The 27,185-nt window shown below is 33.0% G+C and overlaps 1 protein-coding gene and 1 non-coding gene across 5 annotated transcripts in view; both read right to left on the bottom strand.

The window, feature by feature from the left end:
• The window catches only part of Ankhd1 (ankyrin repeat and KH domain containing 1), a 122,270-nt gene that overhangs the window by 46,132 nt on the left and 48,953 nt on the right, over positions 1-27,185 (bottom strand). For 2 of the 4 annotated variants that reach the window (XM_047554712.1, XM_047554711.1), the window contains exons 7-10: positions 26,601-26,695; positions 19,608-19,845; positions 18,659-18,850; positions 15,071-15,180 (exon numbers count right to left, since the gene is read on the bottom strand). In XM_047554712.1, the coding sequence (XP_047410668.1) occupies positions 15,071-15,180; positions 18,659-18,850; positions 19,608-19,845; positions 26,601-26,695 (635 nt within the window). Of the gene's footprint in view, positions 1-7,348; positions 7,438-15,070; positions 15,181-18,658; positions 18,851-19,607; positions 19,846-26,600; positions 26,696-27,185 lie in introns of those variants that run through there. The other 2 variants (XM_047554710.1, XM_047554713.1) reach the window with 2 other exon arrangements.
• Positions 614-687, bottom strand: Trnaa-ugc (transfer RNA alanine (anticodon UGC)). Its single transcript has one exon. It is a non-coding gene; the product is annotated as a tRNA-Ala (tRNA).

Here is a 27,185-nt window from a genome sequence, read left to right as displayed (position 1 = left end):
TAGTAGCTAACTTGAAAGTAAGATATTGATTATTTGCATTTGATAACACATCATTACTAGAACATGGGCAGGCAACATTAATGTCACTTTTCTTCGCTTTCCATTTTTCTCCTTCTAAACCTAGCAATAATACCCATCATCAGCCTAACTAGGTCTCAAGAGTAACAGCAAAGACTGAAGGTTTTGAAGCCCCACTTGAGAATTTAAGTTTTTAAAAATAACTGTTAATATAACTGTTTAAAAATAACTGTTAACATTTAAAAATATTACCATAGCTATTAAGGGACAAAACATCAGAATGTATAGTTCCTGGATTCTCACAAGATAAATTTTAAAATTCAACTTGCTAATAAAATTCCAGAAAAAAAAGGTTTGATAAGCTATTTTATTTTCCTCCCTATAAGTACACATTTATTCCTTTGATTTTGAATAATATGTTTGAAAAAATGATTGAAAAAACAATGTTACAACTTTATAATGTACTTATAACATTTTATGTTCTGAAATTAATAATAGAACTGGGGGTACATCTCAGTGGTGCAGTGTATATTTAGTATGTGTGGAGCCCTGGATTCAATCCCCAGCATAAAAAAAAACTTTTTTTTTTTTTTTTTTGCGGTACTGGGGATTGAACCCAGGGCCTTGTGCTTGCAAGGCAAACACTCTACCAACTGAACTATATCCCCAGCCCACAAAAAACTTTTAATTTAATAACATATATCCCATAACATAAAACAAACTGCCTCCCAAATATCTGATCATTAAACCCTTTAAAAACAGGAATCAAAGTTCTTTATACTAATTACGAATGTTAAATTTGTAGAGATACTATTTGTTCAAGACTAATAAAATTTTAGGATATGTTATTTCTAACTTTTTCCTTCATAAATACAGAAAATTATTTTCTCAGGTTACAAACTTAGATATTATGTAATTTAATGTTTCTTTTTCTGCTCTTGGGAATAGCTAGAACAATATAAAAAATAATCTATTCCTTGTCCATTTGGCAAAATTTATTTGTAAATCCATCTGGTACTCTTATCTTCATTAGATATGTAATTTAAAACTTACTGATCCGATTTGTATAATGGTTATTGTTTCACTGAGATTTCTCTATTGTGGAGTCAATTTTGCTAATTTATACATTTATAGAAAAAAACTGTATTAATTTCATCTGAGTATTCAAATTTATTGATTGTTCATTATTATACTATGAATTTTTAAGATCTCCACTGTATCAAATAGTTTCTATTGTTTGGTTTTTACAGTACTGGGGATTGAACCCAGGACCTCATACATGCTAGGCAAGTTCTCTACCAGTGAGCTACATCCCCAGCATTAAGTTTCTATTGTTTATCTGTGCCTTTCTGCCTTTAAAAAAAGAAAAAAAAAAAAAAAAAAAAAAAAGGTCTGGCTTGCTTTTTGCCATATCGGTAGTCTTTTGAAAAATACCAGCTTTTAATTTTGCTCTCTGTCCCTATTTTGTAATTTTTAATCCTTTTTGATTGTTTCCTATTATATTAACTTTTGCTTTTATATTTGCTATTTCTTTCCTTCTTTGTGCTATTGTTCTTTTAATAGCTTCATTTACTTTTGTTTTTTCATTTTAGTAAATATGTATGTGTAAAGCTCTAATTTTCCTTCTAAAGGTTCCTTTAGCTCTATTCTCTCCACCCCAAATTTTGATATGTAGTGTTTTTATGGTAATTCCTTTGGAACAGCATAATTTTTATTGAGATTCTTTCTTTTTTCTAAACTGGGGATTGAACCCACTGAGTTACATCCCAACCCTTTTTTGTTTTGAGACAGGGCCTTGGCCTTGAACTTGGATCCTCCTGCTTCTGCCTCCAGAGCTGCAGGGATTACAGACATGTGCCACCACAACTTTTTTTTCTAGTTTCTAAATGTATGTTATTTTTAAACATATATTATTGTTGACTTTTAACTTAATTAATTAATCTGAGGTGCTAGAGATTAAACCCAAGACCTTGAACATGCTAGGCAAGCAGTCTATCATTAAGCTACATCCCCAACCCCTGACTCTTAATTTTAAAGAAAGAGAAATCAGGGGTGGGAGGGGTGGGGGGAAGGGAAAAAAATAACAGAATGAATCAAACATTACCCTATGTAAATTTATGATTACACAAATGGTATGCCTTTACGCCATGTACAAACAGAGAAACATGTATCCCATTTGTGTACAATAATAAATAAATAAATAAATAAATAAATAAATAAAAGAGAGAAATCAGAGAATACATATAAGGAATAAGGGGTTTCTTATGACTTCTTTTTGTGGACTGAAACATGGACAATTTTTATAAATGTTCCAGGTATAATAAAAGAATATACAGTATATTTGTTGGAATCAGAAGGCTAGCTCTCTACAAGTAACTTGATTTTTATATTTTTAACTGTTTTATCTGTTTGATCTATCATCAGTTTCAGAGAGAAGTGTGAAAAAAAAAATTCTACCACTACAGATGTATTCTCATTGTTTTCCCTTCAATTTTGCAGTTAAGTGTTTTTGGCTTAAAATTCCATTTTGTCTCATATTAATATTGCCTCACATAATTTTTCTAATACTTTGTCAACCCTCCCTATCATTTTGCTTTAGGTTTGTCTCCTGCAAACATCATTTGCTGGATTTTTAATTTTAAATGTAATTCAAAATTCTACTCTTTAATAATGGAGTTCAATGGTTTTGTATTTGTTCTGATTACCGATACATTTTTCTAAAAAAACTTTAAAGGTTATTCAATATTTTATCCTTCTGAACAGCAAAAGTAGTAGTATAGATTTTAACCTTCTAACACATTCTTCTAAATTCATGTTATTGTCTAGAATTTCAACACTACTTTGGTTTTAAACAAATTCAAATTTTTAAACTAAAAAATTTATATTTATAATTTTTTAAAACCAATTTCTTTGCTTACCGTAGCTTCTTGCATCCCACGCCTTCCTCCAGGACTCAGTATGATTATTGATGTACATATCTTTTAGTAGTTCTTTGGCAAGGGTCTGATGGTGGTAAATGTCTTTTATTCTTTGTAGATCTGAATGCTCATTTTTCCTTCTCTGGAATAGTAGTTGAGTATAGAATTCTATATTGTGTTATTTATCTTGGTATTTTGAGGACATTACTCCCCATTTGTCTTCTTGATTTATTATTGTTGATGAGAATTTCAAAAATTTTATGGTTGTTGCTTTGTAGATAATGTACCCCCTCCTCCACCCCCCATAGCTTTTAAGATATTTTTCTTTATTCTTAAAATTCTAAAGTCTTATTTGTTCTTCTTAGCAATCAATATAATTTTTAATAAAGAATTCATGTATGGCTTCAATTCCACAAAATTCTCCATCATTATCTCTTCAAACACTGACTCTCCATTTCTATCCTTTTCTGTAGGAACTCCAAATAGATGTATGGTACAGTTTCTAAATCTATACTTCCTTTCTCATTATTTTTCATATTTTCTCTTTCATATATTCCATCTCTTTATCTTTGTGCTTGTTATGTTTTAGATGTGAGGTATTCCCCAAAAGCTCATGTGTGACATTGAAGGAAGACTTAGAGGTGAAATGACTGGGTTATGAGTTTTGACCTAATCCTATCAAGTTAAACCTTGATAGGGATTAACTGGGTGGTAACTACGGGTAGGTAGGGTGTGGAGGCAGGGAATCATTGGGGGTGTGCCTCTGGAGTATTCAGTTTGTCCCTGGTGAACAAGAGTTCTCTCTGCTGCCTGATTGCCATGTCCTGAGCTGCATTCCTCTGCCACACTCGTTCCACTGTGATGTTCTGCCTCACATCAGGCCACGAGCAAGGGAGTGGTCATCTATAGAATAAGATCTGAAACCGTGAGTCCCAAATAAACTTTGCCTCCTAAAATTTTTCTTGTCAGGTCTTTTGGTCACAGCAGTGAAAAAGTTGACTAAATCCCAATATTGTGTTATTTCTTCTTTTATCATTTGATTTACTAATTCATTTACCAATTTATTCAACTGTGTATAATATACTGTTTATCATATATATTCATGTTCTCCCCTCCCCCAAACTTAACCATTGTTTTGTTGCATAAACTCTCATTCTCAACTCATTATCAGCTTTTGTTTTACTATCTCATGTTGTTTTGTGGTTATAAGACAGCATGTTTAAAACTATCAAAACTAAATAGTCTTTTATTATAATTTCCTTGAGTGTATATTCTCTTTTGGGGCTTTTTGTCTGCCTGCTAGCATTTTGACTACTTTTCTCAACACAGATTTGTTCTTAAGCTTTGTAATTTTCTTGAGAACATTCACTTTGTACAGGAGGTACTTTGTTTTGTTTTTCATCCGCAAACATATTCCTTCTCCTCGGATGGTTTAAAAGTTGTCTTGGTCTGGCTCTTAGAATCCACTTCAGAAGTAGACCTTTCATTGGCATCTTAAAGTTTTTTTGGTCCATGGAGTTATTTCAATTCTGTTCCCTAAGTCAAAGAACGATGTCCTCCCAAGGTTTTAGTCACATTGTTGTCTTTGCTTCTTACCTCTGTAACAATAGCTTTGGGTAGTTGCTTGGGGCTTTTCTCCATCTTGGTTCACAGGTGAAAAGTAAGTCCCAGTTCCTTCCTTAATAAGTATACTAAGATCTACTGGTCTGCCACATGTGAGATGTACACGGTTGAAATCCCAGCCCCTCCTGCCCAATTTTTAAGCCTTAATTCTCCTTGGGACTATAGCTTCAGATGTGGATCTTTGCTTCGTTTCTAGTGGATGGAGATCTTTAATCTTGTTTATGAGCAAAGCTATATATTTTTAAATGTGTTTTTCTCCCATATTTTATTTATCATTTCTATATACCTGAGAGATTTCTATTACACAGAGTAGAGAGGTTTCCAAACACATTAATACTAGCTTTACTTTCTTGACTGGTAGTCATTTGTACTTATATTTAAATAACCTTCTGATAGCTGAAAAGGACTTGTTCAATACACAAAACCCTAGAGAGAAGTTGTCCTTTAAAAACAAACAAATGAAAAGCCAACAAACCGTATTATGAGTTTTGTGTATTTTAGATACTTTAGATGAAAAAAAAATTGATAATAATGTCCCAGTTTTGAGTAGTAAAATTTTATTTTATTTTTTGTGATAAAATTTTAAAAAGAAATATGCATGTTATTCCTTAATAAAAAGTTAACATTAAAAAAGTAAGTGGACATACTTAAAGTTTATTAAAGTAAGCTAGTCACCTGTCTGAAATATACTGATTAGTGGATAATTAGAGTACATAAGCTCCCTAAAAACTTACTCATGAAAAATATATTGCAATGTTCTGGTTCTGATGAATGAGCAGTATAAAAAAAAGGGTGGAACTTTTTCATGCTTGGCTTTAGATCACAAAATTAAATTTTAAATTAAATTTATTTTCTAAAACCATAGCCTCAAGGAACCCAAAACATATATTATGTATGTAACTATATCACACAGGCAGTATCTTTTGCAGCTGAAGGGAGAACATTCTCTAAGGAGAATACCAGAATAATAGGAAAGGGGAGAGACTATTTTATGTCATGTATGTACCAGAGGATTCTGATGTTTTCTCGTGGGGAGATTTATTCTTTCAATCCACCACTATATATTAACCACTAATTTTGTGATCTACTGTTATTGATCAGATTCAAATCCCTCAGGAAAACTAAGATGGCAAAAAGATTAAGAGGCACCACCCTAAGATTTGTATTTAGTTCAGTTTCTAAAAAATGCAAGTAACTAAGAGAAAAACTAAGTATTTATTTTGGATGGAGAAAGAATGATCAATTATAAAGATGGAAAAAGAACAGAAATCAACACTGACGCAGAATCATCTGTACAGACTGCAGCAGTGTCTCAAAGTGAGGAATATCAGAATCTCCTGGGATATCAGTTAAAATGAAGACTGGCCATATTAGATCTACTGAATCTGAAGGTCTAAAAGCGGGGCCACAAACCTCATTTTTAAAAAACATCATATAAAGTTTTAGGACTTACAGTGAGAAAGAGAAACAGAGACAGAGTTCCAGAATATGAATGAATGATTTATAATCATATTTCCTTTAACAAATCCAGGGAGGAAGAACTGTATATAAAATAGCACTTGGCTTTTCATTCATTTGTTAGGAGTGTAATATTAGACTGAGTCAAAATTCACTTTTAAAAACTTTTAAAAATATTTTGTGAAATAAAGTTACCTAAGTTCAAAATAGAATAGCATCCTTTCATTCAATAAGCCAATAATGAAGATATACTCTGATTATGCATTCTAATTAAGAGTAGTTTGGGGGCTGGGGTTGTGGCTCAGTGGTAGAGCGCTTGCCTAGCATATGTGAGGCACTGGGATTCTCAGCACCACATATAAGTAAATGAATAAAATAGAAGTCTATCAACATCTAAAAAATAAAAAAATAAAAAACAGAGTAGTGTGGTACTAAGAAATTTGTTTTAGCCTGGCCTAAGTTATTTCTGATCCAGTCACAGTTTATCCCTAATTTAAAAGTTAAGAACTACTCCTGAGTTTAAACAAATCTCTCTTGACTACAATGAATATTAAATTTGTTTGATTTTTTTTAAACCAGAAGGCACAAATTTCACCTTTTTTTCAAAAGGAAAGAAATGCTTTTTTTTTTGTACAGGGATTGAACCCAGGAGCACTTAACCACTGAGTCACATCCCCAGTCCTTATTATTTTTAATTTTGAGACAGGCTCACTAGGTTGCTTACAGCCTCACTAAGTTGCTGAAACCTGCGATCTTCCTGCCTTAGCCCCTCCCTAGCTGTTGGGATTAGGCATGAGTCATCACGCCTATCAAGAAATACTTGTTATGAATAAGTATTCACCACTTTAAAAATCAATTTCAGAATGAGATAATTTTAAGAAAAAAATTTTAACTTTAGTTTAGAGAAATCAAGGCATGAACAACAGGAAATTTTTCACTAAACTAATTGTTTATTAGTTTCTTTGTTTATTTCAGGATTAGTAAAAATTCAATATATCGCCATTTATCAGAGTTTCAGATTTTTGATGAAGGAGTTAGTAAAGGACTTTATAACTGAGACTTTCTCTCTGGGGTATCCTAATTCTCCCAATGAGGAAAAATGCAAATTAACTACCTGAATAAGAAAATCTAATTTTGCTTAAGAATTTTAAAGAAATACTAAATAGGAAGTGTACTAGGGATACAAACTACTGGTAGTACAAATCTTTTTACTGGGATGTCATAATCTTTTCTAATTGAAGAGAACTTTGTCACCCAGCAGGGTCCTGAACTTCTTGGCTGGAATTCAGATATCCAAAGTCTTGGTTACCTACGGCATCTACTCTTTATATAGTAGCTTACAAGCATCAAAGGCCACCCTCACCTGATGCTTGGCCGGATCTATGCCCTCCAAAAAAGTCTTCATGTCCTCCTGCTTGTCCTGTGAAAGGAAAAAGAAGAACTCACGGAACTTATTCCAAAAACGAAAATCACATTTGGCCATGAAGACCTTGTGACTGGTAATTCAGGTGCTGGGCTTTGTTACCTCAGGATCTTCAACTAAACAGATCCTCATCTGTAGAGACTATAATCTCATGAGCGGAGTATGATTTTTTAAAGGATAAGATAATGAGATTTTCTTCCAATAAAACTTCAATATAAACCATCTATATAAAACAGTAATTCTGTTGAATTATTTGCACTCATGCCTTTGTCAAAAATGCAACTAAAGGCACAAAAGCAAGAGTGACATTTAAAAATAACCAAGGAAAATAAAGAAATCAAAAATTTGAGGGCTGGGGAGGTAGCTCAGCTGGTAGAGTGCTTGCCTCACAAGCACAAGGCCCTGAGTTCGATCCCCAGTACCGCAAAAAAAAAAAAAAAAAAAAAAATTTGGAAATGCCAAAAGTGGGGGAAAACAGTAAGGAAAATATTATAAGATCATTAGTTAAGCTTTACCCCCCCCATTATAAATGTACTTAGTACTTGCCTTTAAACAACTAAAAAGAACCTTCAAAGAATTTGAGAGATGAAATATCTCCCTTTTCTCTAGCTCTCAAGTCCTGACAGAAACTACCTAATAATGTGACATATAAAACTGAGGAAATGGTAGCAAGCTTCTCACTCATTGAATGGAATCAGTAAAGTCTTCAAATTAAGAAATGTGGCCAACCTTAAACAGAAGAATGGATAAAGAAAATGTGGTATATATGCACAATGGAATAAAAAAAAATATGGCATTTGCTGGTAAATGGATGGAGCTGGAGAATATCACGCTAGCAAAATAAATCAATCCCAAAATACCCAAAGGTTGACTGTTTTCTGATATGTGGATGCTAACTCACAGTAAGGAGTTGGGGCAGTGCTAGGGAAGAACAGTTACTTTAGATTAGGTAGAAGGGAATGAAAGGAGGGGAGGGGGTATGAGGATAGGAAGCATAGTAGAATGAATCAGACATTATTACCCTGTGTACATATATGACTACACAACTGGTGGGATTCTACATCATGTACAACCAGAAGAATGAGAAATTATATTCCATTTATGTATTATGTATCATAGTGCATTCTACTGTCATGTAAAACTTAATTAGAACAAATTTTTAAAAATTAAAAGAAATGTGGCCTATAGAAGACTTTACCTCCAAATGACTTCAATCTCCTACCTAAATGATATATTTACCCTAGGGAATATATGCTCCTATGATATAGATTCAATAAGAAAGTATTCTAAGACAATTACGTGATTTGAAGACACTGACTCTCAAGGCTCACTTCCTCTCCCTGCCCATATTATTTTCAGTGAAAAGCAAGTCCCATTCAAACAAATAATAAGCACAGGGTATCCACAATGGAATTTATCAAGAATTCCCTACAAAAAGAGAAACTGAATAAAATTTTAGTTCAATATTCTCTTATGCTACCTAATAAGTTAGAGAGAACATGAACTCTTTAAACAAATAACTGAACGAAATAATAATATGAGAGATTTAAAAATAAGTTGGAAGAGTAAGTTTTTAACTGAATAATGACAAAAATAATAGACAGGTTATATTTATAACGAACTAAAATTCAATGTCAAAGGAAATCTTCCCACTTCTTCAATAATATTTAAGTAGGATAAAACAATGAGAGAAAAAACACTTAGGATGGAAAAGATAATGATTTAATATTATAATGCCAGATTATTCTTTATTGAAATAGATAGTAAATCAATTGTATAATTAAGAGATCAATATCTTTCATCTATTAAAATAACCTGCAGACTATTTTAGAATGCACTAAATCCGCCACCTATTCATTGTTAAGTAATCCCTCAAAACAAAGTGTTCGGAGTAACTGATGATGCATAGCATATACAAAGAGTTTTAAGAGAATAATTTATGTACTATTTATCACCAATATTAGTAAATAATTATACATTAAAAATTCATTTTCTTCAAGGATTTCAACTGCACTTGATGTATCCTTGGTGTATAAAAGCACTCAAGACCATCTAACCTATCTCCACAAGGGAGTTGAGTTAACATGTTCTTTAAAAATCATAAAATTAGATTTCTTCAGCCAGGTTATTAAAGATCATTGGGTTAAAAAACCCTCATTTAAAAAAGAAAAGAGAGAAAAGGATGAGGAATAAAAGCAGTTTAGTGATTTGCCCAGGGACACCTAAAAGAATCAAAGTAAGAATCCAAATTTTATATCTCTCAGCACTGGAAAAGGCACTTTCTATTACACTCTATTCTCTTCCTTCTAACTCCTATTAAATTTCATTTTACAGATGAGAACAGTGAGGCAAGTAAGTGTTTGATTATAGACCAGTAGTTTGATGGCAATGATGAAAATTTAGGGCCCTCTTTTAATGTACAGTGGCATTAATACTTTCTTTTTGTGTGTGTGGTGCTGGGATTAAACCCAGGGTCTTGTGCATGTAAGGCAAGCACTCTGCCAAATGAGCTATATCCCCAGCCCCAGAATTAATACTTTCTAAACAACTAAATGTAGCCTTTGTCATTCATAAGGCCTCTATTCAGGTACAAGTTACAGAATACCTTCCATAGACATTTCTTCCTTTTTAGTAGATGTTTTTAGATAGCACTGTAGGCCTATAATGCTAAGTTGGATCACAGAATCTCTTTATATGAACTTAACTAGAATGTATTTACCTTCTCTAATACCTATGTTAGTTGTTTTCTATGAGAAATATTCCTTAAGTTCAGAACCTACTTATCATTATATCATGGTATACCTCTTTTAGAAAAAGAAGATAGGTCAAAGAGCTAGGACAAGAAAGGAATACTTATTTAGCCAATTTGCATATTGTTCTTTCTCCCATTCCAACTTAGCTTTGTTGACAAATTCATGTGAAGTAAATTCTACAAATGACAAACATTTCTTCCATCTAACACGTATGAAAATTAACATGCTATGAAGAAAAAGACCCTATCATCCTCACAAATAGTTTAGAAAATACAAATACCAAATCAAAAAACCTCTAAGATGTTAGCCAATATAGTGTTGCCACCTACACATTAAGTGACTGTTCACTAGGGAATTTGGAAACTTTGACTTGATGCAGTTATCTTTCATTATTAAGAATCAGGACTATAACAATAAAATGGCTAGGCTTAGAAGCCTAGAAAACACTGACTTCAAAGCACAACAAAATTAAAGTAAGTAAGAAAAAAAAAAAAAAGGAGAGTAGTGCTTCACAATCCAAATTATATTGTTTTATGTTTTGGGTTTTTGTGGTTTTTTTTTTGGTACTGGGGATTGAATCCAGGGCCTTGTGCATGCGAGGCAAGCACTCTACCAACTGAGCTATATCCCCAGCGCCCCAAATTATATTGTTAAACAGTTAACTATACAAGTTATCCACCTTGAACTTGAGAATTAATCATGAAGAGGAGCTAAGGACTATGGAAAAAGAAGTCAAGTCATATGTGCTTTGACTTTAGTAAGCTAAAAGGATGAAAATAGTAGGAAATATTAACATTCTGTTTTCTGTTCTAAAGACCAAAAGTTGAGGAAAACCGCCTGGAATGATAACAGGATACCAAAGCAGTGGCTCAAAGACTCTGAGAACTGGTCAACTTCAGTTTCTAAAAGGTGTTTATTGGTTGTTTCTGGTCAAATAGCTCAGATATAATTTTATAAAGACAGTAAGAAAAATCCCAGAGCAGCAAGACTGTGATTTTCAAATGCTTAAAAAAAATTTTTTTAAAGAATCTGTGCACTACAGAATGCTAATGTTTTAAATAAAATTTTCTTATAATGGGTTTCTACCATTTTATACCTGTAACACAACAAATACTAAAAATAAATCAAACCAAATAAACAGAGATGCCATGCAGACAAAGAAAATGCATAAAGTACTAAACTTTAAATCAATATATAACAATGATTCCCACTAACATAGTAACAAGAGATTCACATAGCAGGAAGATATGGATTTAGTCATTTGTCTGAGGTTCTCCAAGTATGTATAAGGTAAACACTATGCTTATAGAATAATTAAAATGATTCTACATGCTGAAGAGGGAGAATATTAAAATAACTCTACAAATAATGACAACCTCTTATTTAACATTTTTATATTCAAAAAGAACATTTAAAGTGACCTATTCAAGAATACTAAACTAGTCCAAAAGTTTTAAAGAATGGGTTACAATTCAAATTTATGCACTTATTAATAAGACAAGCTATATGTCTATATGAATACAATCTGTATTCTCTAAGTATACAGATATTCAATGTTCTTCTGACCAGAAATTAAAAATATTTTTAGAACCAGGAAAAAAAAAATGAAGTTTCAAATATTTTGTCTTAATGTTCTAACACAACTAGAACATGCACATATTTTAAAGATCTACTAAAAAAGGTCAAGTATGCCATCAGTTCTGGCTGTAAATTATTTTAAAGCAATAAATAAGAAAACTTCAAAACTTTTTAAAAAAATACATTTTAGTTGTAGATGGACCTTGATTTTTCGTATATTTATATGTGGTGCTGAGAATCAAACCCAGTGCCTCACACATGCTAGGCAAGCTCTGTACCACTGAGCTACAAGCCCAGCCCTCAAGACTTCTGTTAAAACTTAAGTTCTAAATGATGCCTATTACACATTTAGAATAAAGTCTGAAAACTTCTCACTTTCATCTCAGGAAATAACACTAAAAATCAAAATTGTTGCATTAAAATATTTTTAAATCATAATTAATATGCTAATGAATTCTGGTGTAGAATATATAAAAAAATAGGAATCAATCATTTATTTTTGCAGTTCGGGGCACCAAACCCAAAGCCTTGTGCGTGCTAGACTGGTGACTCTGCCACTGAGATAAACCCAGCCCCAAATGCTTCCTTATTTTGACTAGATCTTTTTCTTTCCTCTGGTCACCTGTAAAGCTTAAAATTGTAAAACTCATTTACAGGTTTTAAATATCAAAATGATACTTCCTTATACTAAAGAACAATTTCTCATTTTTATTAACAGGAAAAGTTTAATGTTAAAAGTGAGAGACAACTCCACAGATAGTAAAAGCAATGAATAGGCAATATATTTTCGAAAGTCAAACTCAATTATAAAATAATGCAAAAGAAGAAAAAGGAAAAAAGCTATGCACATGAATTTGTTCAATCTAACAGCATTTATAAATAGTGAAAAACAAAAAGCAAGTCAAAAGTTCAATAATTAAGTGAATGATTATAGTTCATCAACCTGATGAAGAATACTTCATCAATACAATCATGCAAAAGTCATAAAATGCAGACTATATCGATATGGAAAAGCCTATGATAGAACACAGAGAAAAAAACAGAAAACAACTTTATTATTCTATAATTACCTGTCAATATGAATGCAAAAATAATTGTAAAATAGAAAAATAAACAATTAAGTTAGAACAGTAATACTACCTTTGTGCTTAATATTTAAGACGTGTATTTATCTGAGCCCGTTTTTATTTTTTTTTAGATATTTTTTAGTTGTAGAGGGACACGATACCTTCATTTTATTTGCTTATTTTTATGTGGTTCTAAGGATCAAATCCAGTACCTCACACATGAGGCATAAGTGCTCCACCACTGAGCTACAGCTCCAAGCCCCAAGCCCCCTTTCTTGATACTGTATTTTGAATTTAAATAAATACGGTAAATTCAAATAGTTATATCTATTCAGTTAATGCAATTTTTCTAAAAAGACAAATCATAAACACTAAGTCCTGAAGATTAAAAGACAAAAAATAAAACATTTAAAAAATTTCATAACAGATTTTTAAGTCAGAGTAAAAGTTGCTGTATATTAAAGCACATTTAACAGACAGTTCTTCTTTTTCCTACTTAATATATTTGGAACTCTCAATAAACAGGTTAATACAATGACTCTGTTACAGAAAAATGGAAGAAGAGAGAATCTAGGTAATAATTCAGAGGATGAAAGTAGTAAACTTTGGCTGTAGTATCTAAACTTTATTATGCTCCATCCTATCTATTTCAAATGACAAAATACTTTAATTCCTCATTTCTATAGATGACCCAAAGCAACTCTAAAAAAAGGTAAAAAGACAGAAGCCAGAAGATTCAGATCTACTCTGTTTTTTTTTTTTGGCTGGGGTGGGAGGTGACCCAGGGACTGACTCGGGCACTCAATCACTGAGCCACATCCCCAGACCTATTTTGTATTTTATTTAGAGACAGGGTCTCGCTAAGTTGCATAGTGCCTCACCCTTGCTAAGGCTGGCTTTGAACTAGCAATCCTCTTGTCTAAGACCTCCTGAGTCACTGGGATTACAGGTGTGCACCCCACGCCTGGCTACTCTTTTATACTTCTCATACCAAAAAGTACATCTCAGAAATTTTACCGATAGCCCAGATACTGATTAACAAGAGTAAATGATACTTTTATCATTGTAATACATAGTACTAGCACAACTGATAATAGCATAATTACATTATACATTTATTTTAGTCAATTATTTTCCAACAATATTCTCAGGTAACTATGTGATGTTTATTATAGGATATGATTTAAAAAACAACAGTTTGTTGTTTTGTCTTGCAGTTCTGTTTGTTTTTGAATAACTAAAACTACTAAAGTTAATTTTCCATATTTTATAGCTGTGTACGTGTCATGCAGCTTTTTGGTTTTTTTTTTTTTTTTTTTTTTTTGAGGTGGTGGGCAAGGAGGGTACTCGGGATTGAACCCAGGGACACCCAACCACTGAACCTCAGCTCTTTTTTTGTATTTTATTTGGAGAGACAGGGTCTCACTGAGTTGCTTAAGGGTTTAAGTTTTTTTTAAGAAATATATAAGAATTCTGGGAGGAAATTCTTAAAACACCCTCACAAAATAAGTCAAAGCACAGATTTCAGCAAGAAACATGAACCTTATAAGTATTACAATTACTGACTATTATTTACAATTTTCTGCAATTCTAAGGATTATTACATATCTGAACCTTCCATCTAATTTGAAACTTTTAAAGGCTAAACAGAAAATACTAGACCAGTGAAATGGAATGTTTTAATAACGTTAGAAGGATAATGGACAAAATACCTTTGTTTTTAAATGTCTAATCAGAGAAACAAATCACCTGAAGTGATTTGACATGTTATTCTATTTTGTGAACATATTATTGAATTTAAGACATGTCTAATAAAGGGCAGTTTAAAAAGTACAGAAACATCAAGTGGGAAGCAGGATATAAGAAGGAACTACAATTTTACCTAAGAAAAGAAACAGTACAGCCTATTAAACACTTTAAATGTATTTTAAAATATATTTAATACACGCAACAATTATAAGTAACCAAGTTTTTTAAAAAGTTATTTTATTTTATTTATTATATATTTTTTAGTTGTAGGTGGACACAATCAATACCTTTATTTTATTATTTATGTGGTGCTGTGGGCCTCACAAATGCTAGGCAAGTGCGCTACCACTGAGCCACAACCCCAGCTCCTACAAGTTATTTTATACAAAGTATACAAACTATTGATATTTACTAGTGTTTTCTAACTATTAAACATAAATATTAAGATTCATGCAAAAATATTTGAAATTAAAAATATCTTACTAAATCAGCTCCTGCTTGAAGTAAAACATCTGCAACGTCTGTATGTCCGTTTTCACAAGCATAAGTTAGGGCTGTGTCTCCTGTTGCTGTTGTAGCATGCACATTAGCACCTAGCAAACAAAAATCATGCATTTATTTTGTGAACTACAAAATTAGTTCAATTTTACAATCTGGTGAAACTGCAGAATTCAAAATGTGAAAACATTATTATTTTACCCACACAGAAAAGAATGAAATCAAATGATTTTAAAACTCAGAAATTTGCCTATACACCCATCCCTAACAAGATATACTTGAAAAGCTAGGGATGTAGATTAGTGATGGAGTGCTTGCCTATATACATGAGGTTCTGGGGTTCAATTACCAGCACCACAAATTAAAAACAGAAAAAAAAAAAAAAAAAAAAAAAGAAAGAAAGAAAGAAAGAGAGAAAGAAAGAAAAAGAAATAAGACATACCTAAGAAATAAAAGAGCTGCAAAAATAAAGAAACCATTTTTGGAAATCATAGTGGCAGTGTTGCTTTGTATTCTAAGATGATTCTATAGATATCATAGTAAAATAAGTAATAGTAAAAATTAGTAAATAAGTGGTAAAACCCCCCAATTTTTGGCATAGTTAGGAAAAAACAGTGCCAGTCATGGAGGTGCACCCCTAGAATCCCAGCAATGAGGGAGGCGGAAGCAGGAGGCTTTCAAGTTCACATTTAAGCCTTAGCAACTTAGGCAAGACCCTGTCTCAAAATAAAATATTAAGAAATAGGGCTGGGAATATGGATCAGTTTCTTTCTTTCTCTCTGTTTCTCTCTCTCTCTCTCTCTCTTTCCCTCTCTCCCTCCTTCCTTCCTTTCTTTCCTATCAGGTAGTAAACCCAGGCATGCATCTGAGCCACATCTCCAGCCCTTTTTTATATTTTATAAGAGACAGGGTCTCACTGAGTAGGTTAGGGCCTCACCAAGTTGCTGAGGCTGGATTTGAACTCTTGATCCTCTTGCCTCAGTCTCCTGAGTTGCTAGGATTATAGATGTGTCCAGTTCTTTCTTTCTTTCTCTTGGTACCAGGGACTAAATTCAGAGGCACTTAACCACTGAGTCACATCCCCAGCCCTTTTCTATTTATTTTGAGACAGGGTCTCACTAAATTGCTGAGGCCAGCTTTGAATTTGTAATCCTCCTGCCTCTGCCTCCTGAGCCACTGCCAGATAAAATATGGCTCAGTGAGAGCGCTAACCTAGTATGATTGAGGCCCTGGGTTTAACCCCAAGTACCACAAAAACAAAACAAACAAAAAACCATAAAGATAATATACAGATATAACTGTTGAGGTTAAATAAAAACCCTGTGATTCTGAACTGGAAGTTTTGATATAAAATATTTATTTATTTATTTTATTTGGTGCTGAGTATGGAACTCAGGGGCGCTCTAACGCTAAGTCATATTCCCAGTCCTTTAGTTTTTCATTTTGAGATAGAGTCTCACTAAGTTGATGAAGCTGTTCTCAAACTTGTAATCTCTTGTTCAGCCTCCTGAGTCACTGGGATTACAGGCATGCACCACCATGCCTGGCTCACAACATATTTTCTATCTATAAGAAAAATAACATTTCCTATCTCTGACCAATTGAAAAGGCCTAGGGACAATGATAAATCAAGCAGAATCAGTATTTCAAGCTTTGATTATGGTCTCTAGGTACCATTTTCACTAAATAAAATCACAGCAGGAACTGTACAAGATGAGCCTGGAACACCTTGCCACATTAGAAAGTAAAAAAACTATCAGAGACTCTAATGAGGTCATACAAAAAAGATTTAGGGGCTAAACTTATTGACAAATGATATTCAAATCATTCTATTTTTTGACAGTTTTTGTATCAAAAAAGAATGGTAATTGTGGTGGAATAAAAGCCAACATATGTTTAAATCTAAAAGTTCAAAATGATGTTCAAATAAAAATATAATAGAATTTAGAATATCGCCACTTTGCAATCCTAATGTATTAAGAAATCTAAGCAATGGTGATCAATGGCTACTAATATCACAAAGAGAGACAACTGACATTTATTCCCTCCTGAAAAAAACTACATAAATGCCACCTGTGAAGTCTTCCCATAAAAAAGAAAAAAAAAAATTTCAAACCTAAATATAACCAAGTATCTAAATTTAACTATAAATTCATGAAAACCCAAGGGATAGAAAAACAAATAAAATCATGGAAATATAATGAGCAAAATCCACTTTGGGAAGCCTGAAGGATAAATATCCTATTTCTTCAAACAAAACATTACAAGGAAAAAAAAAAGAAAAATGAAAGGGGGCCTACAGATTAAGAGAGACTTAGGAAGTAAATTTATTTATAGTGTCTGTGTGAATCTTTTTTTTTTTTTTTTTAATTGTAAACAAATAGGATACAACTTGTTTCTCTGGTTGTACATGAAGTAGAGACGTACCACTTGTGTAATCATACATTTACATAGAGTAATAATGTTTGATTCATTCTGTTATTTTTCCTTCCCCCCACCTCTCCCATCCTTCTTTTCCCTCTATAAAGTCCTTCCTTCCTCCATTCTTGCCTCCCTCCCACCCTATTTTGCTTTTTACAGTTCTGGGGATCAAACCTAGGGCCTCACTCATGCTAGGCAAGTGCGCTACCACTAAGCTAAATCCCAGCCTGTGTGAATCTTATTTGATACCTGATTAAATACATCATTAAACATATACATAGACATTTACAAACTATCACAGAAATATGAAAAGTACTTAGATATCTGCTAAGAAAATACTAAAAATTTTAGGTAGGAAAATGGTATTATGGCTATGTTTTAAAATTATCTTTTACAGAAACATTGATATACTTATTGATAATTTAACAAAAACAAATTTTAAAATATACTCAAATTTTAAAAAGTAAACAATGTTTATTCTTAAATAAAAACAAATGGGGGTGCTAGGCATAGTGGCACATGCCTCTAATCCCAGCGACTGGGAGGCTAAGGCAGAAGAATTCCAAATTCAAGGTGAAGTCTCAGTAACTTAGCAAGATTCTGTCACAAAACAAAAATTAAAAGGGGTTGGGAGACTGGGGATGTAACTCAGTGGTACAGCACTTGCCTAGAACATACAAGCCTTGGGTTGATTAATTAATTAAAAAGGGATAGGGATATAGCTCTGACATAAGAGCACTCCTGATTTTAATCCCCAGTACAAAAAATAAATAATATGGAAGGTGTAGAAATAAAATAAGATTGGTCATGAATTAAAATTAAATATTCAACCACTTAAAACTGGGTGATGGGTTCTTAGAGTTCATTATACTATATTCTCTGTATATTTGAAAAATACCATAACAAAAAGGTTTAAAGTTCCTTTTAATTGTATAGGCGATGCATTAAAAACCTACTGCACTTTTCTTTAGTGTTAAACTATAAGAAGAACTTCATGTAAATAAATCACACTCACATCTGGGAAAACAAATTTTAGGTAGTGATCATATAAAAAAGTGATTCTAACTGTTCAACTGTTTATATTCTACACATAAGTGAATTATTATTTATATTTGTCTTTTTTGTGGCATAGGCATTTTTAAAACCACATACCAGCAGCCAGCAAATATTTAACCAGTTCCAGGTGTCCCTCCTGAGAAGCCTCCATCAGAGGTGTGGAGCAGCCAAGTTCAATATCTGCCCCTGCCTTAATGAGAAAATCTGCAACTTCAGAAAATCCTCCACAGCAGGCCAAGGTAAGAGCAGTTTCTTGGGTTTCTTCTGTTTGGGCATTTATATTTGCTCCTAAGAAAACATAAAAATAGATAAAATTAAATGCAATAGAACTGATAAAAATATTACTCAGTTGCAATAATCAACTTTATAAACTCTTGTCTTCTCTGCTTTGTGGTTCTTTCCAGGATGCTGAGAATTTATTATCAATGGAAAAAACCAATAGTCTAGTCGTAGTAAACTTTACTGATACAAAACTCTTTTTTTGTGGAAAAAGGGGAAGGTACTAGGGATTTAGACCAGGAGCACTTCACCACTGAGATACACACACCAACCCTTTTTATTTTGAGACAGAGTTTCGCTAAGTTGCTGAGGTTGGCCACAAATTTGTAATCCTTCTGGGATTACAGGTTTGTACCACCTCACCCAGTATATATATATTTTTAAAGACCCAGTCTTAGCCAGGTGTGGTGGTCCACACCTGTAATCCCAGAAACTCAGGAGGCTGAGGCAGGAGGATCGTGAGTTCAAAGCCAGCCTTAGCAACTTAGCGAGGTGCTAAGCAACTCAGAGAGACCCTGTCTCTAAAAAAAATTTAAAAAAGGGCTGGGGATGTGGCTCAATGGCTGAACCCTGAGTTCAATCCCCATTTCCCCCACCCAAAAAAAAAATAATAATAATACCAAATCTTCCAGTGTTTCCCAGGCTGGTCTCAAACTCAGTGGGCTCAAACAGTCCTTTCACCTCAGCCTCTCTAGTAGCCAGGACCATAGGCATGTATCACCATACCCAGTTTTAAATTCTTTTTTAAGCAATACAACTGCTTTACCTTGTGCTAAGAGTAGTGCCACCATCTCTTCATGTCCTTCCCGAGCAGCTTCCATTAAAGGAGTGTATCCTTCATCATTAACTTCTTCAAGATTTGCTCCCCTTTCAATAAGTAGAGCTGCCAATTCAACATGACCTCCACAGGCTGCTAACGTCAATGGAGACTCGAATGAATCTGCAGGCATGTTCACTTGAGCACCGCTATCCAAAAGCAAACGTGCCACCTCTACATGGCCATCCTGCAGATTTTCAGGGTAAAACAAGAATTTTTTTTTTTTTATTTTGAGTTTTTTTTAAGTGGGAGAAGAGAAGCAACAGAATGAAGACAGAAAGGAAGATGAGAAGAATTAGCTTAGATAGCATACCACCTAAGCCTTATGAAAAGTTCATTAATATATTTTAAAATAATGTTTAAATTATTTTACCTTAATTTTGAGTCAGCCAAAATTGTTTCTAGAAGAAATCAGACTTGGGAACATACAATCACAATCCTAAATATTTTTAATTTCCACATTTTTTGAAGTTTAAGAAACTGTTAAATCCATAGTTAACAGAACCTCAAAATAATTATTTATACAACTGCCAGGTCAAATATTGCTAACCCTCAAACGCAAAGGGTGTCATGTTCACTTGTTGTGACTACATTAGATCTATTTTAGAAACAAAGGCTTGGCAAAAAAAATAACACAACAAACTCAGTAAAGTTAACACTGGGGATTATGTCACTTTGATAAGCTACTGTGGATTGATTCTATCTCATATTTTCCTTATCACAATAGCTTGTTGCAATGAGGCAAAGAATTTTACAAAGATATAAAAATATCTTATTTGTAAATGATTTTAGCATGAATCTATCTGCATAGATTGTAAGGCAATTAACAGTAAAACAGTCTCAAGGAAGGCATACATTCTGTCTCTTTATCACCATAAATATCCTTCTTTAACAAATTTCAAAATCTATTTCTTTTCTTTCTTTCTTTTTTTTTCCCCCCACCTTTTGTGTTGGGGATTGAATTCAGGGACTGTGTATACTAAGACTGCACTTTATCAAACTCACTGAGTTATCCCCTCAGTCTTGAGTTTTAAATTTTTGACTTTAAAATTTATGTAGAATTTAATGCTTCTTGTGAGACTATAAAGTTAGATGCTGTGTTGTTCTCTATTTTAAAAATAACCAGAATATTACTAACAAAAAGCACATGCTAGGGCTGGGATGTAGTTCAGTGGTACAGCATTTGCCTACCATGTGCGAGACACTTGGTTCAAGTCTTAGCACAGCTAAGTATGAATAAACTAAAAATTAAATGTCCATCAACAACTAAAAAAAATTTTTTTAATTAAAAAAGAAAAGCACATGCTGAGTACAAAAATAATATTTTACAAGGCTGAGCAGCTCTTGTATTATAGAACTAATTAAAGAAACCTTAATTAAATGATTAATTTCAGTATTTATCAAGTGTTTCATTATATATTAATTGACTAGCCCAACTTAAACCAGTTTTGATGCAATGCCAAAAACAGATGTCTTTACATTAAAATTTTAGCTTTACTAATACTTTAAATGTATGTAAAATAAAGTAATTTTAATCAAATTATTATCTCATATACTGAGTTTTCTGATATTTGAAACACATTTTAGGGGCTGGGGTTGTGGCTCAGTGATAAATACTTGCTTAGCACATGTGAGGTTCTGGGTTTGATCCTCAGCACCACATAAAAAAATAAATCTATAATATATGGGTATTGTGTCCATCTACAACAAAAAAAAATTAAAAAAAAAAGAAATACATTTTGAATTGAAAAGGAAATAAGGATTTGTAAGTGCCTACACATCAGGAAGTTGCTATGGTACCCAGACCCTCTAGGTTCTCAAAAAGTTGTTTTACTTGAATTTACATGTATTTTGAAGACTATTTTCTGTTCACATATCTTGGGTTCACACATAAGAGAGAAACTGTACTAGGTACTCTCTGATATTAATGAATAATATTATTTCTGTCAAAGAAAAAAATTAAAAATTAATAAATAAGAAAAATCTTAGAGGCCTAATATCAGCATTAAAAGTTGTTCTTGGGCTGGGGTTGTAGCTCAGTGGTAGAGTGCTTGCCTAGCATGTGGAAGCCCTGGATTTGATCCTCAGCACCACATAAAAAGAAATAAAATACAGGTATTGTGTCCATCTACAATTTAAAAAATTAATTTAAAAAGTTATTCTTTTTTAAAATTCTAAGACTTTTGTCTTAGTCATGAAAAAGTGGAATTGGACTTACTGTCCCATCATGAACAATTTTAAAAGCTGTGGGGAAGCCAGATACTATTGCCCATACCTACAACCCCAGAGACCTGGGAAGCTAAGGCACAAGGATCGCAAGTTCAAGTTCAGCCTCAGCAACTTAGTGAGACCCTGTCTCGAAATAAAAAAAATTTTTTAAAGGATTGGGATTGTGGCTCAGTGGTAAAGCATGCCTGGGTTCAATCCCAGTACCAAAAAAACGGGGAAGAGATACAGTAGCTAGGTGCATATAAGCATGTGTGTGCAAGCATGTGCACAGGTGTTTAACAGCAACTGTTCAGAGAAACTGGACAGCAATCAAGCTAGGGCTATGAAAGAAAGGAGCACATGAGATGAAGCCTACATTCATTCCAGCTTTTTCCCAGTGTATATTCCAAACTGGCCTAAACAGAATGAAAATTTGGGTAAAAGGAATAAAGATCAGAATAAAAGGTAACTACGATAGTTAGGACTTGGAAAATGGGGCAGGTTACTAGAGAAAAAGAAAACAGAGGACTCCCAAAAATTTATATAAAACTCTCTTCACAGGCTGAGGGTATAACTCAATAGTAGAGCACTTGCCCAGCATATGCAAGGTCCCTGGTTCAATACACAGCACCATGTACTTATACACAACACACATACACAAGTTCTTTATATACTTGGGCAACTCCTGGGTTGAGCTGGCCAAAGATGAGACTTCAGGATGCCTAGCAGAAAACAGCTGCTGAGAGCCTGGAGACTTTGGGAGTTCCGGCTCAATCAAAATGGAGCCACTGTGGTAAATATCCCGACTTTCAGTTGAGATGGTAGGTCATTCCCAAGAACTAGGCATTATACTGTAGAAGTAAGGCAAAATCAAGCCTCTTCAGGATCAAAGTGATCCACTGACAACTTAACTGGCTGCTAGAACAAATTTTATCAGTATTAAAAGGAGGATAGTATAATCCAGAGCCTCTAAAAGGTATCACCCACAATGTATGGCTTACAATAAAAAAATTATCAGATAAATTAAGAGACCAGAAAAAAGTGACTTATAATCAAGATATAAAATAACCAATAAAAGCAAATCCCAGGAATCAACCAAATATAGGAGTCAGCAGAAAGAGATCCTAAAACCACTATTAATGATATGTTAAAATAAAAGAAATAAATGGAGAAAAAGGATGAAAAAATAAATTTTGACACAGAAAACACCATATCAATAATTATATTAAATGTAAATGGGTTAAATAATCCAATTAAAAACAGTTTGACAAAGTGGATTATAAAACATGATCCAAATACATGCAACCCATAAGACATTTACACTTCAAAATTATGACATAGGCAGGTTGAAAGAATAAAACATTTATAGGCAAGCATTATCAAAGTAGAACAGTAATAGTTATATTAATATTAAACAAGACACCTTAGAGCAATGAAAATAACCAGAAACAGAGACTTTCTACAATAACAAAAAGGTCAGAGCTGGGGAGATAGCTCAGTTGGTAAAGTGCTTGTCTCATAAGCACAGGGCCCTGGGTTCGATCCCCAGCACCGCAAAAAAAAAAAAAAAGGTCAGTAGCAAGACACAACAGCACACACCTATAATCCAGTGGCTTGGGAGGCTGAGGCAGGAGGATTGAGAGTTCAAAGGCAGCCTCAGCAAAAGCAAGGGGCTAAGCAACTCAAGTGAGACCCTGCCTCTAAAAAAAAAAAAAAAAAAAAAAAAAAATACAACATAGGGCTAGGGATGTGGGGCTCAGGGGTTGAGTGCCTCTGAGTTCAATCTCTGGCCTCTGCCCCCCCCTCCAAAAAAAAAAGTCAATACCACCTCCACAACAGACATAGTACTTCTAAAAGTTTGTGTATGAACTAAATGACAAAATTCTAAAATGTGAAATGTGATAAAAATGTCAAGACACTGAAGAAGAAACAGACAAAACCACAAGTATAGCCGAAGATTTCAATCTCTCTCTCAACAATTATTAGAACAACTAGAAGGAAAATCAGAAAGGATAAATTAGTAGTTTACCATCAATCAACAGATCTAATTGACAAAATATACTCTGCCCAACAATAGAAGAATACTCATTCTTTTCAAATGCCACCAAGTAGATAACCATCTCCCAGTCATGAAATAAGCCTTAATACTTTGAAGAACTGAAATCATATAAAGTGTATTATCTTTCTGTGCACAAAGTGATAACTATGGAATCAAACTAGAAATCATTAACAGAAAGCTTACAGGAAAATCTTCAAACATTTGGAAATTAATCAAAATAATCCATGAGTCAAAGAGGAAGTCTCAAGTGAAATTAAAAAAGATTGAATGAAAGTGAAAATACAACATATCAAATTTTGTAGGGCTCAGTTTAAATACTGCTGAGAAGTAAATTTACAACATTTAAGCATCAGATTAGAAAAGGAAATAAATCAATAATCTAAGGTCCCGTCTCAAAAGATAGAAAAGGAATAGCAAAATAAACTCAAAGAAAGAAGAAGAAGTAATATAGAGTAGAATTAAATGAAACAAGAGTATAGAAAAATAAAGAAACAATTGTAAAACCCAAAGTTGATAAACCTTAGAGTTAGACTGACAAAAAAAAAGAGAAGATTCAAAAGTACTAAAACCAGAAATGAAAAAAAAAGAACATTAATACAGAAATAAAAGGTATTATAAAAAAATACTATGAACTATATGCCAAAATATTTCATAACCTGGATGAAATGGACAAATTCCTAGAAATATAAACTAGTAAAACTGACTTAAGAAAAAATACAAAACCTGAATACACCAATGAAAAAGAGATTAATAATCAAAATCTTCCCTTCTAGAGATTTTACTTCTAGACATATACCCAATAGAAACTATCACTATTGTCAATCAAAAGACATACAAGAAAATTCACAGCAGCTTTAATCTTAATAGTCAAATGTCCATCATAGCAGACAGAAAAAAATAATGGTATACTCATGCAATGGAATACTAAACAAAAATGAAAAAGCAAACTATAGTGAAATGGAGCAAAATTAGTCAGACACAAAAGAATACTTATTGTATTATATCATTTATATGAGCTTCAAAAACAGGAAAACTAGTTTATGATGACAGAAGATACAAAAGTGGTAACTCTTAAAGAGGGGCATAAGTGAGCCTTCTGGAGTGCTACATCTTAATCAGTTGTTACAAGGGTATATAAATATATCAAGTCATATACAAGATTTGGCAGTATACTGTATATAAGTTATACCTAACTTAAACATATTATAGTATATTCATCATTTCTAAGAGTTTAAGAAAGTACTTTCTAAAACTAAATTCCTGGTTTATTCTGCAATCAGAATCATTAAAGCAAATATATTAAATCTTCCAATTGCTAATAATCTATTGTACAGATTATTAATTCAGATTTTTTTCTTCCACACTGTTCTCTACTGATTACCTTGAAATCTCTATCTTTGGTAGAATAGGACACAGGGCTCTATTTGGAAATACAGCAATACAGATGTGGCTTGGGAACTTTTTCGATTAAGAAAAATAACAAAATTTCTTAGGAGTTGTGCAAAGATGCCTGCAAATTCTTTTGTTACACCACCTTATCAAGCAATGAACTTTATGCCCATCTCCCTTGCTTGCATCTGTGCTGCCCCATGAATACGCTGGTGGAAATGATTCTGGGCCAGTTTTCTGCCTCTTGAAATGCAAATCCTCAGAATTCAGCTTTTGGTAAGGAAGTCCAAGAAAGTCACATGGAAAGACTACCCATGGCGAGAGAGATCTCAGCCTTTCAGCTAACCCCATCAAGGTGCCAGACAAATGAGTTATGTCATCTTAGAAATTCCATTCAGGGGCTGGGGATATAGCTCAGTTGGTAGAGTGCTTGCCTTGCAAGCACAAGGCCCTGGGTTTAATCCCCAGCACCACAAAAAAAAAAAAAAAGAAAGAAAGAAAGAAATTCCACTCAGTTACTATCTGATGGCAGCTACATAAGAAACTCTCCCTATTGAGAGATCAACAGAACTACTCAATCAACCCAGAAATATGGGAGATTAATAAGTGCCTGCTATATTAACACATTATATTTTGAGTGCTTTGTCACAGCAACAGTCAACAAATTAAGAATTAACAAAGTTAATGAAAAGTTTACTTAAACATATCTAAAACTTTCCAAAGTCATTTTCTCACCATTAAGGCTGCCTTCAAACTTCTTAGAATGCTCTGAATGTCTCTGATGTACTCTTTATAGACATATATGTATATAATATCTATGTACTTAGAGAAGAAGAAAAATGGTTTCTGGATTGGCAGAATTAAAGTGATTATTCTCTTTGACAAAATGTTTGGATTAAAAATATAATTCCATATTTTTATCCTCAAAAGAAACAATTAAGGGTTTTAGGTTATATGGACTAACCAGAGTACACTTAAAATATTAGAAGAATATTTTGAGGCCAGTCTGCTTTATAAGGTTTTAATATGAAGCTATAAAAACATTAGAAATATGTCTACTCTCTCCAAAATTAGTTTTATCAATATCTCTAAAGTCAAATACTTTACTTTAGGATTACATATTACTGTCTTCTTCCAAAAACAAAGATATTCAAGCATTAACTGTGTTTAACTGAGAATTAGATTAAGAAATTATACAAACCAAACATTAATTAATAATTTTCAGACTTAAAAACATGTGAGTCTTTTCTTCTCATTAAATTTTAAGTGAGTGCAATTAAAATTACCATGCAAGCCTCCATTAAGGCAGTGTGCATCTCATCCGTTTTATGCTCTTGATCTGCACCAGCTTCAAGTAGAAAACGAACCATATCCAAATGGCCTTAAAAAAATTTTAAGAATTGGCTGTCAATTGAATATGTAAGTATTAAAATGAAGAATCTTTTTCTTTCATATGTCTACACACAATTCATGACAACTTATTTTGAATTCAATAAATAAATCAATGACAATTCTACAAAGCAAACTCAAAAAAATAAGCAGGCTCTCATCAAGGTCCTATCATCTTGATTTTAAAGACACAATTGGTCCAAAGCACACAATTCTAGTTAAGTAAAGCAATAATGCTTATTCCTTAATTTAATCTCTGTAGAACTAGTTATCAAATCAAACAACACAATCAAATAGAAAGCCAGGTAAAGTATCTTTGGATCACATTTTCTAAAAACACAGCTTCACAATAACCATTAACTCACTATGGTAATAAGCAGGCATAGAAAACTTCATTTAAAATAATTCCAATCTTCTTGATACATTTAATATATAAAAAACCTTAGTAGTTAATAAGAAAAAGACAAACACTCCAATAGAAA

This window comes from Sciurus carolinensis, chromosome 6 (assembly GCF_902686445.1).
Source record: "Sciurus carolinensis chromosome 6, mSciCar1.2, whole genome shotgun sequence".
NCBI classification, from domain to species: Eukaryota; Metazoa; Chordata; class Mammalia; order Rodentia; family Sciuridae; genus Sciurus; species Sciurus carolinensis.
Note: the sequence above shows the minus strand (reverse complement) of the source record. Positions and strands in the feature narration are given on the sequence as shown.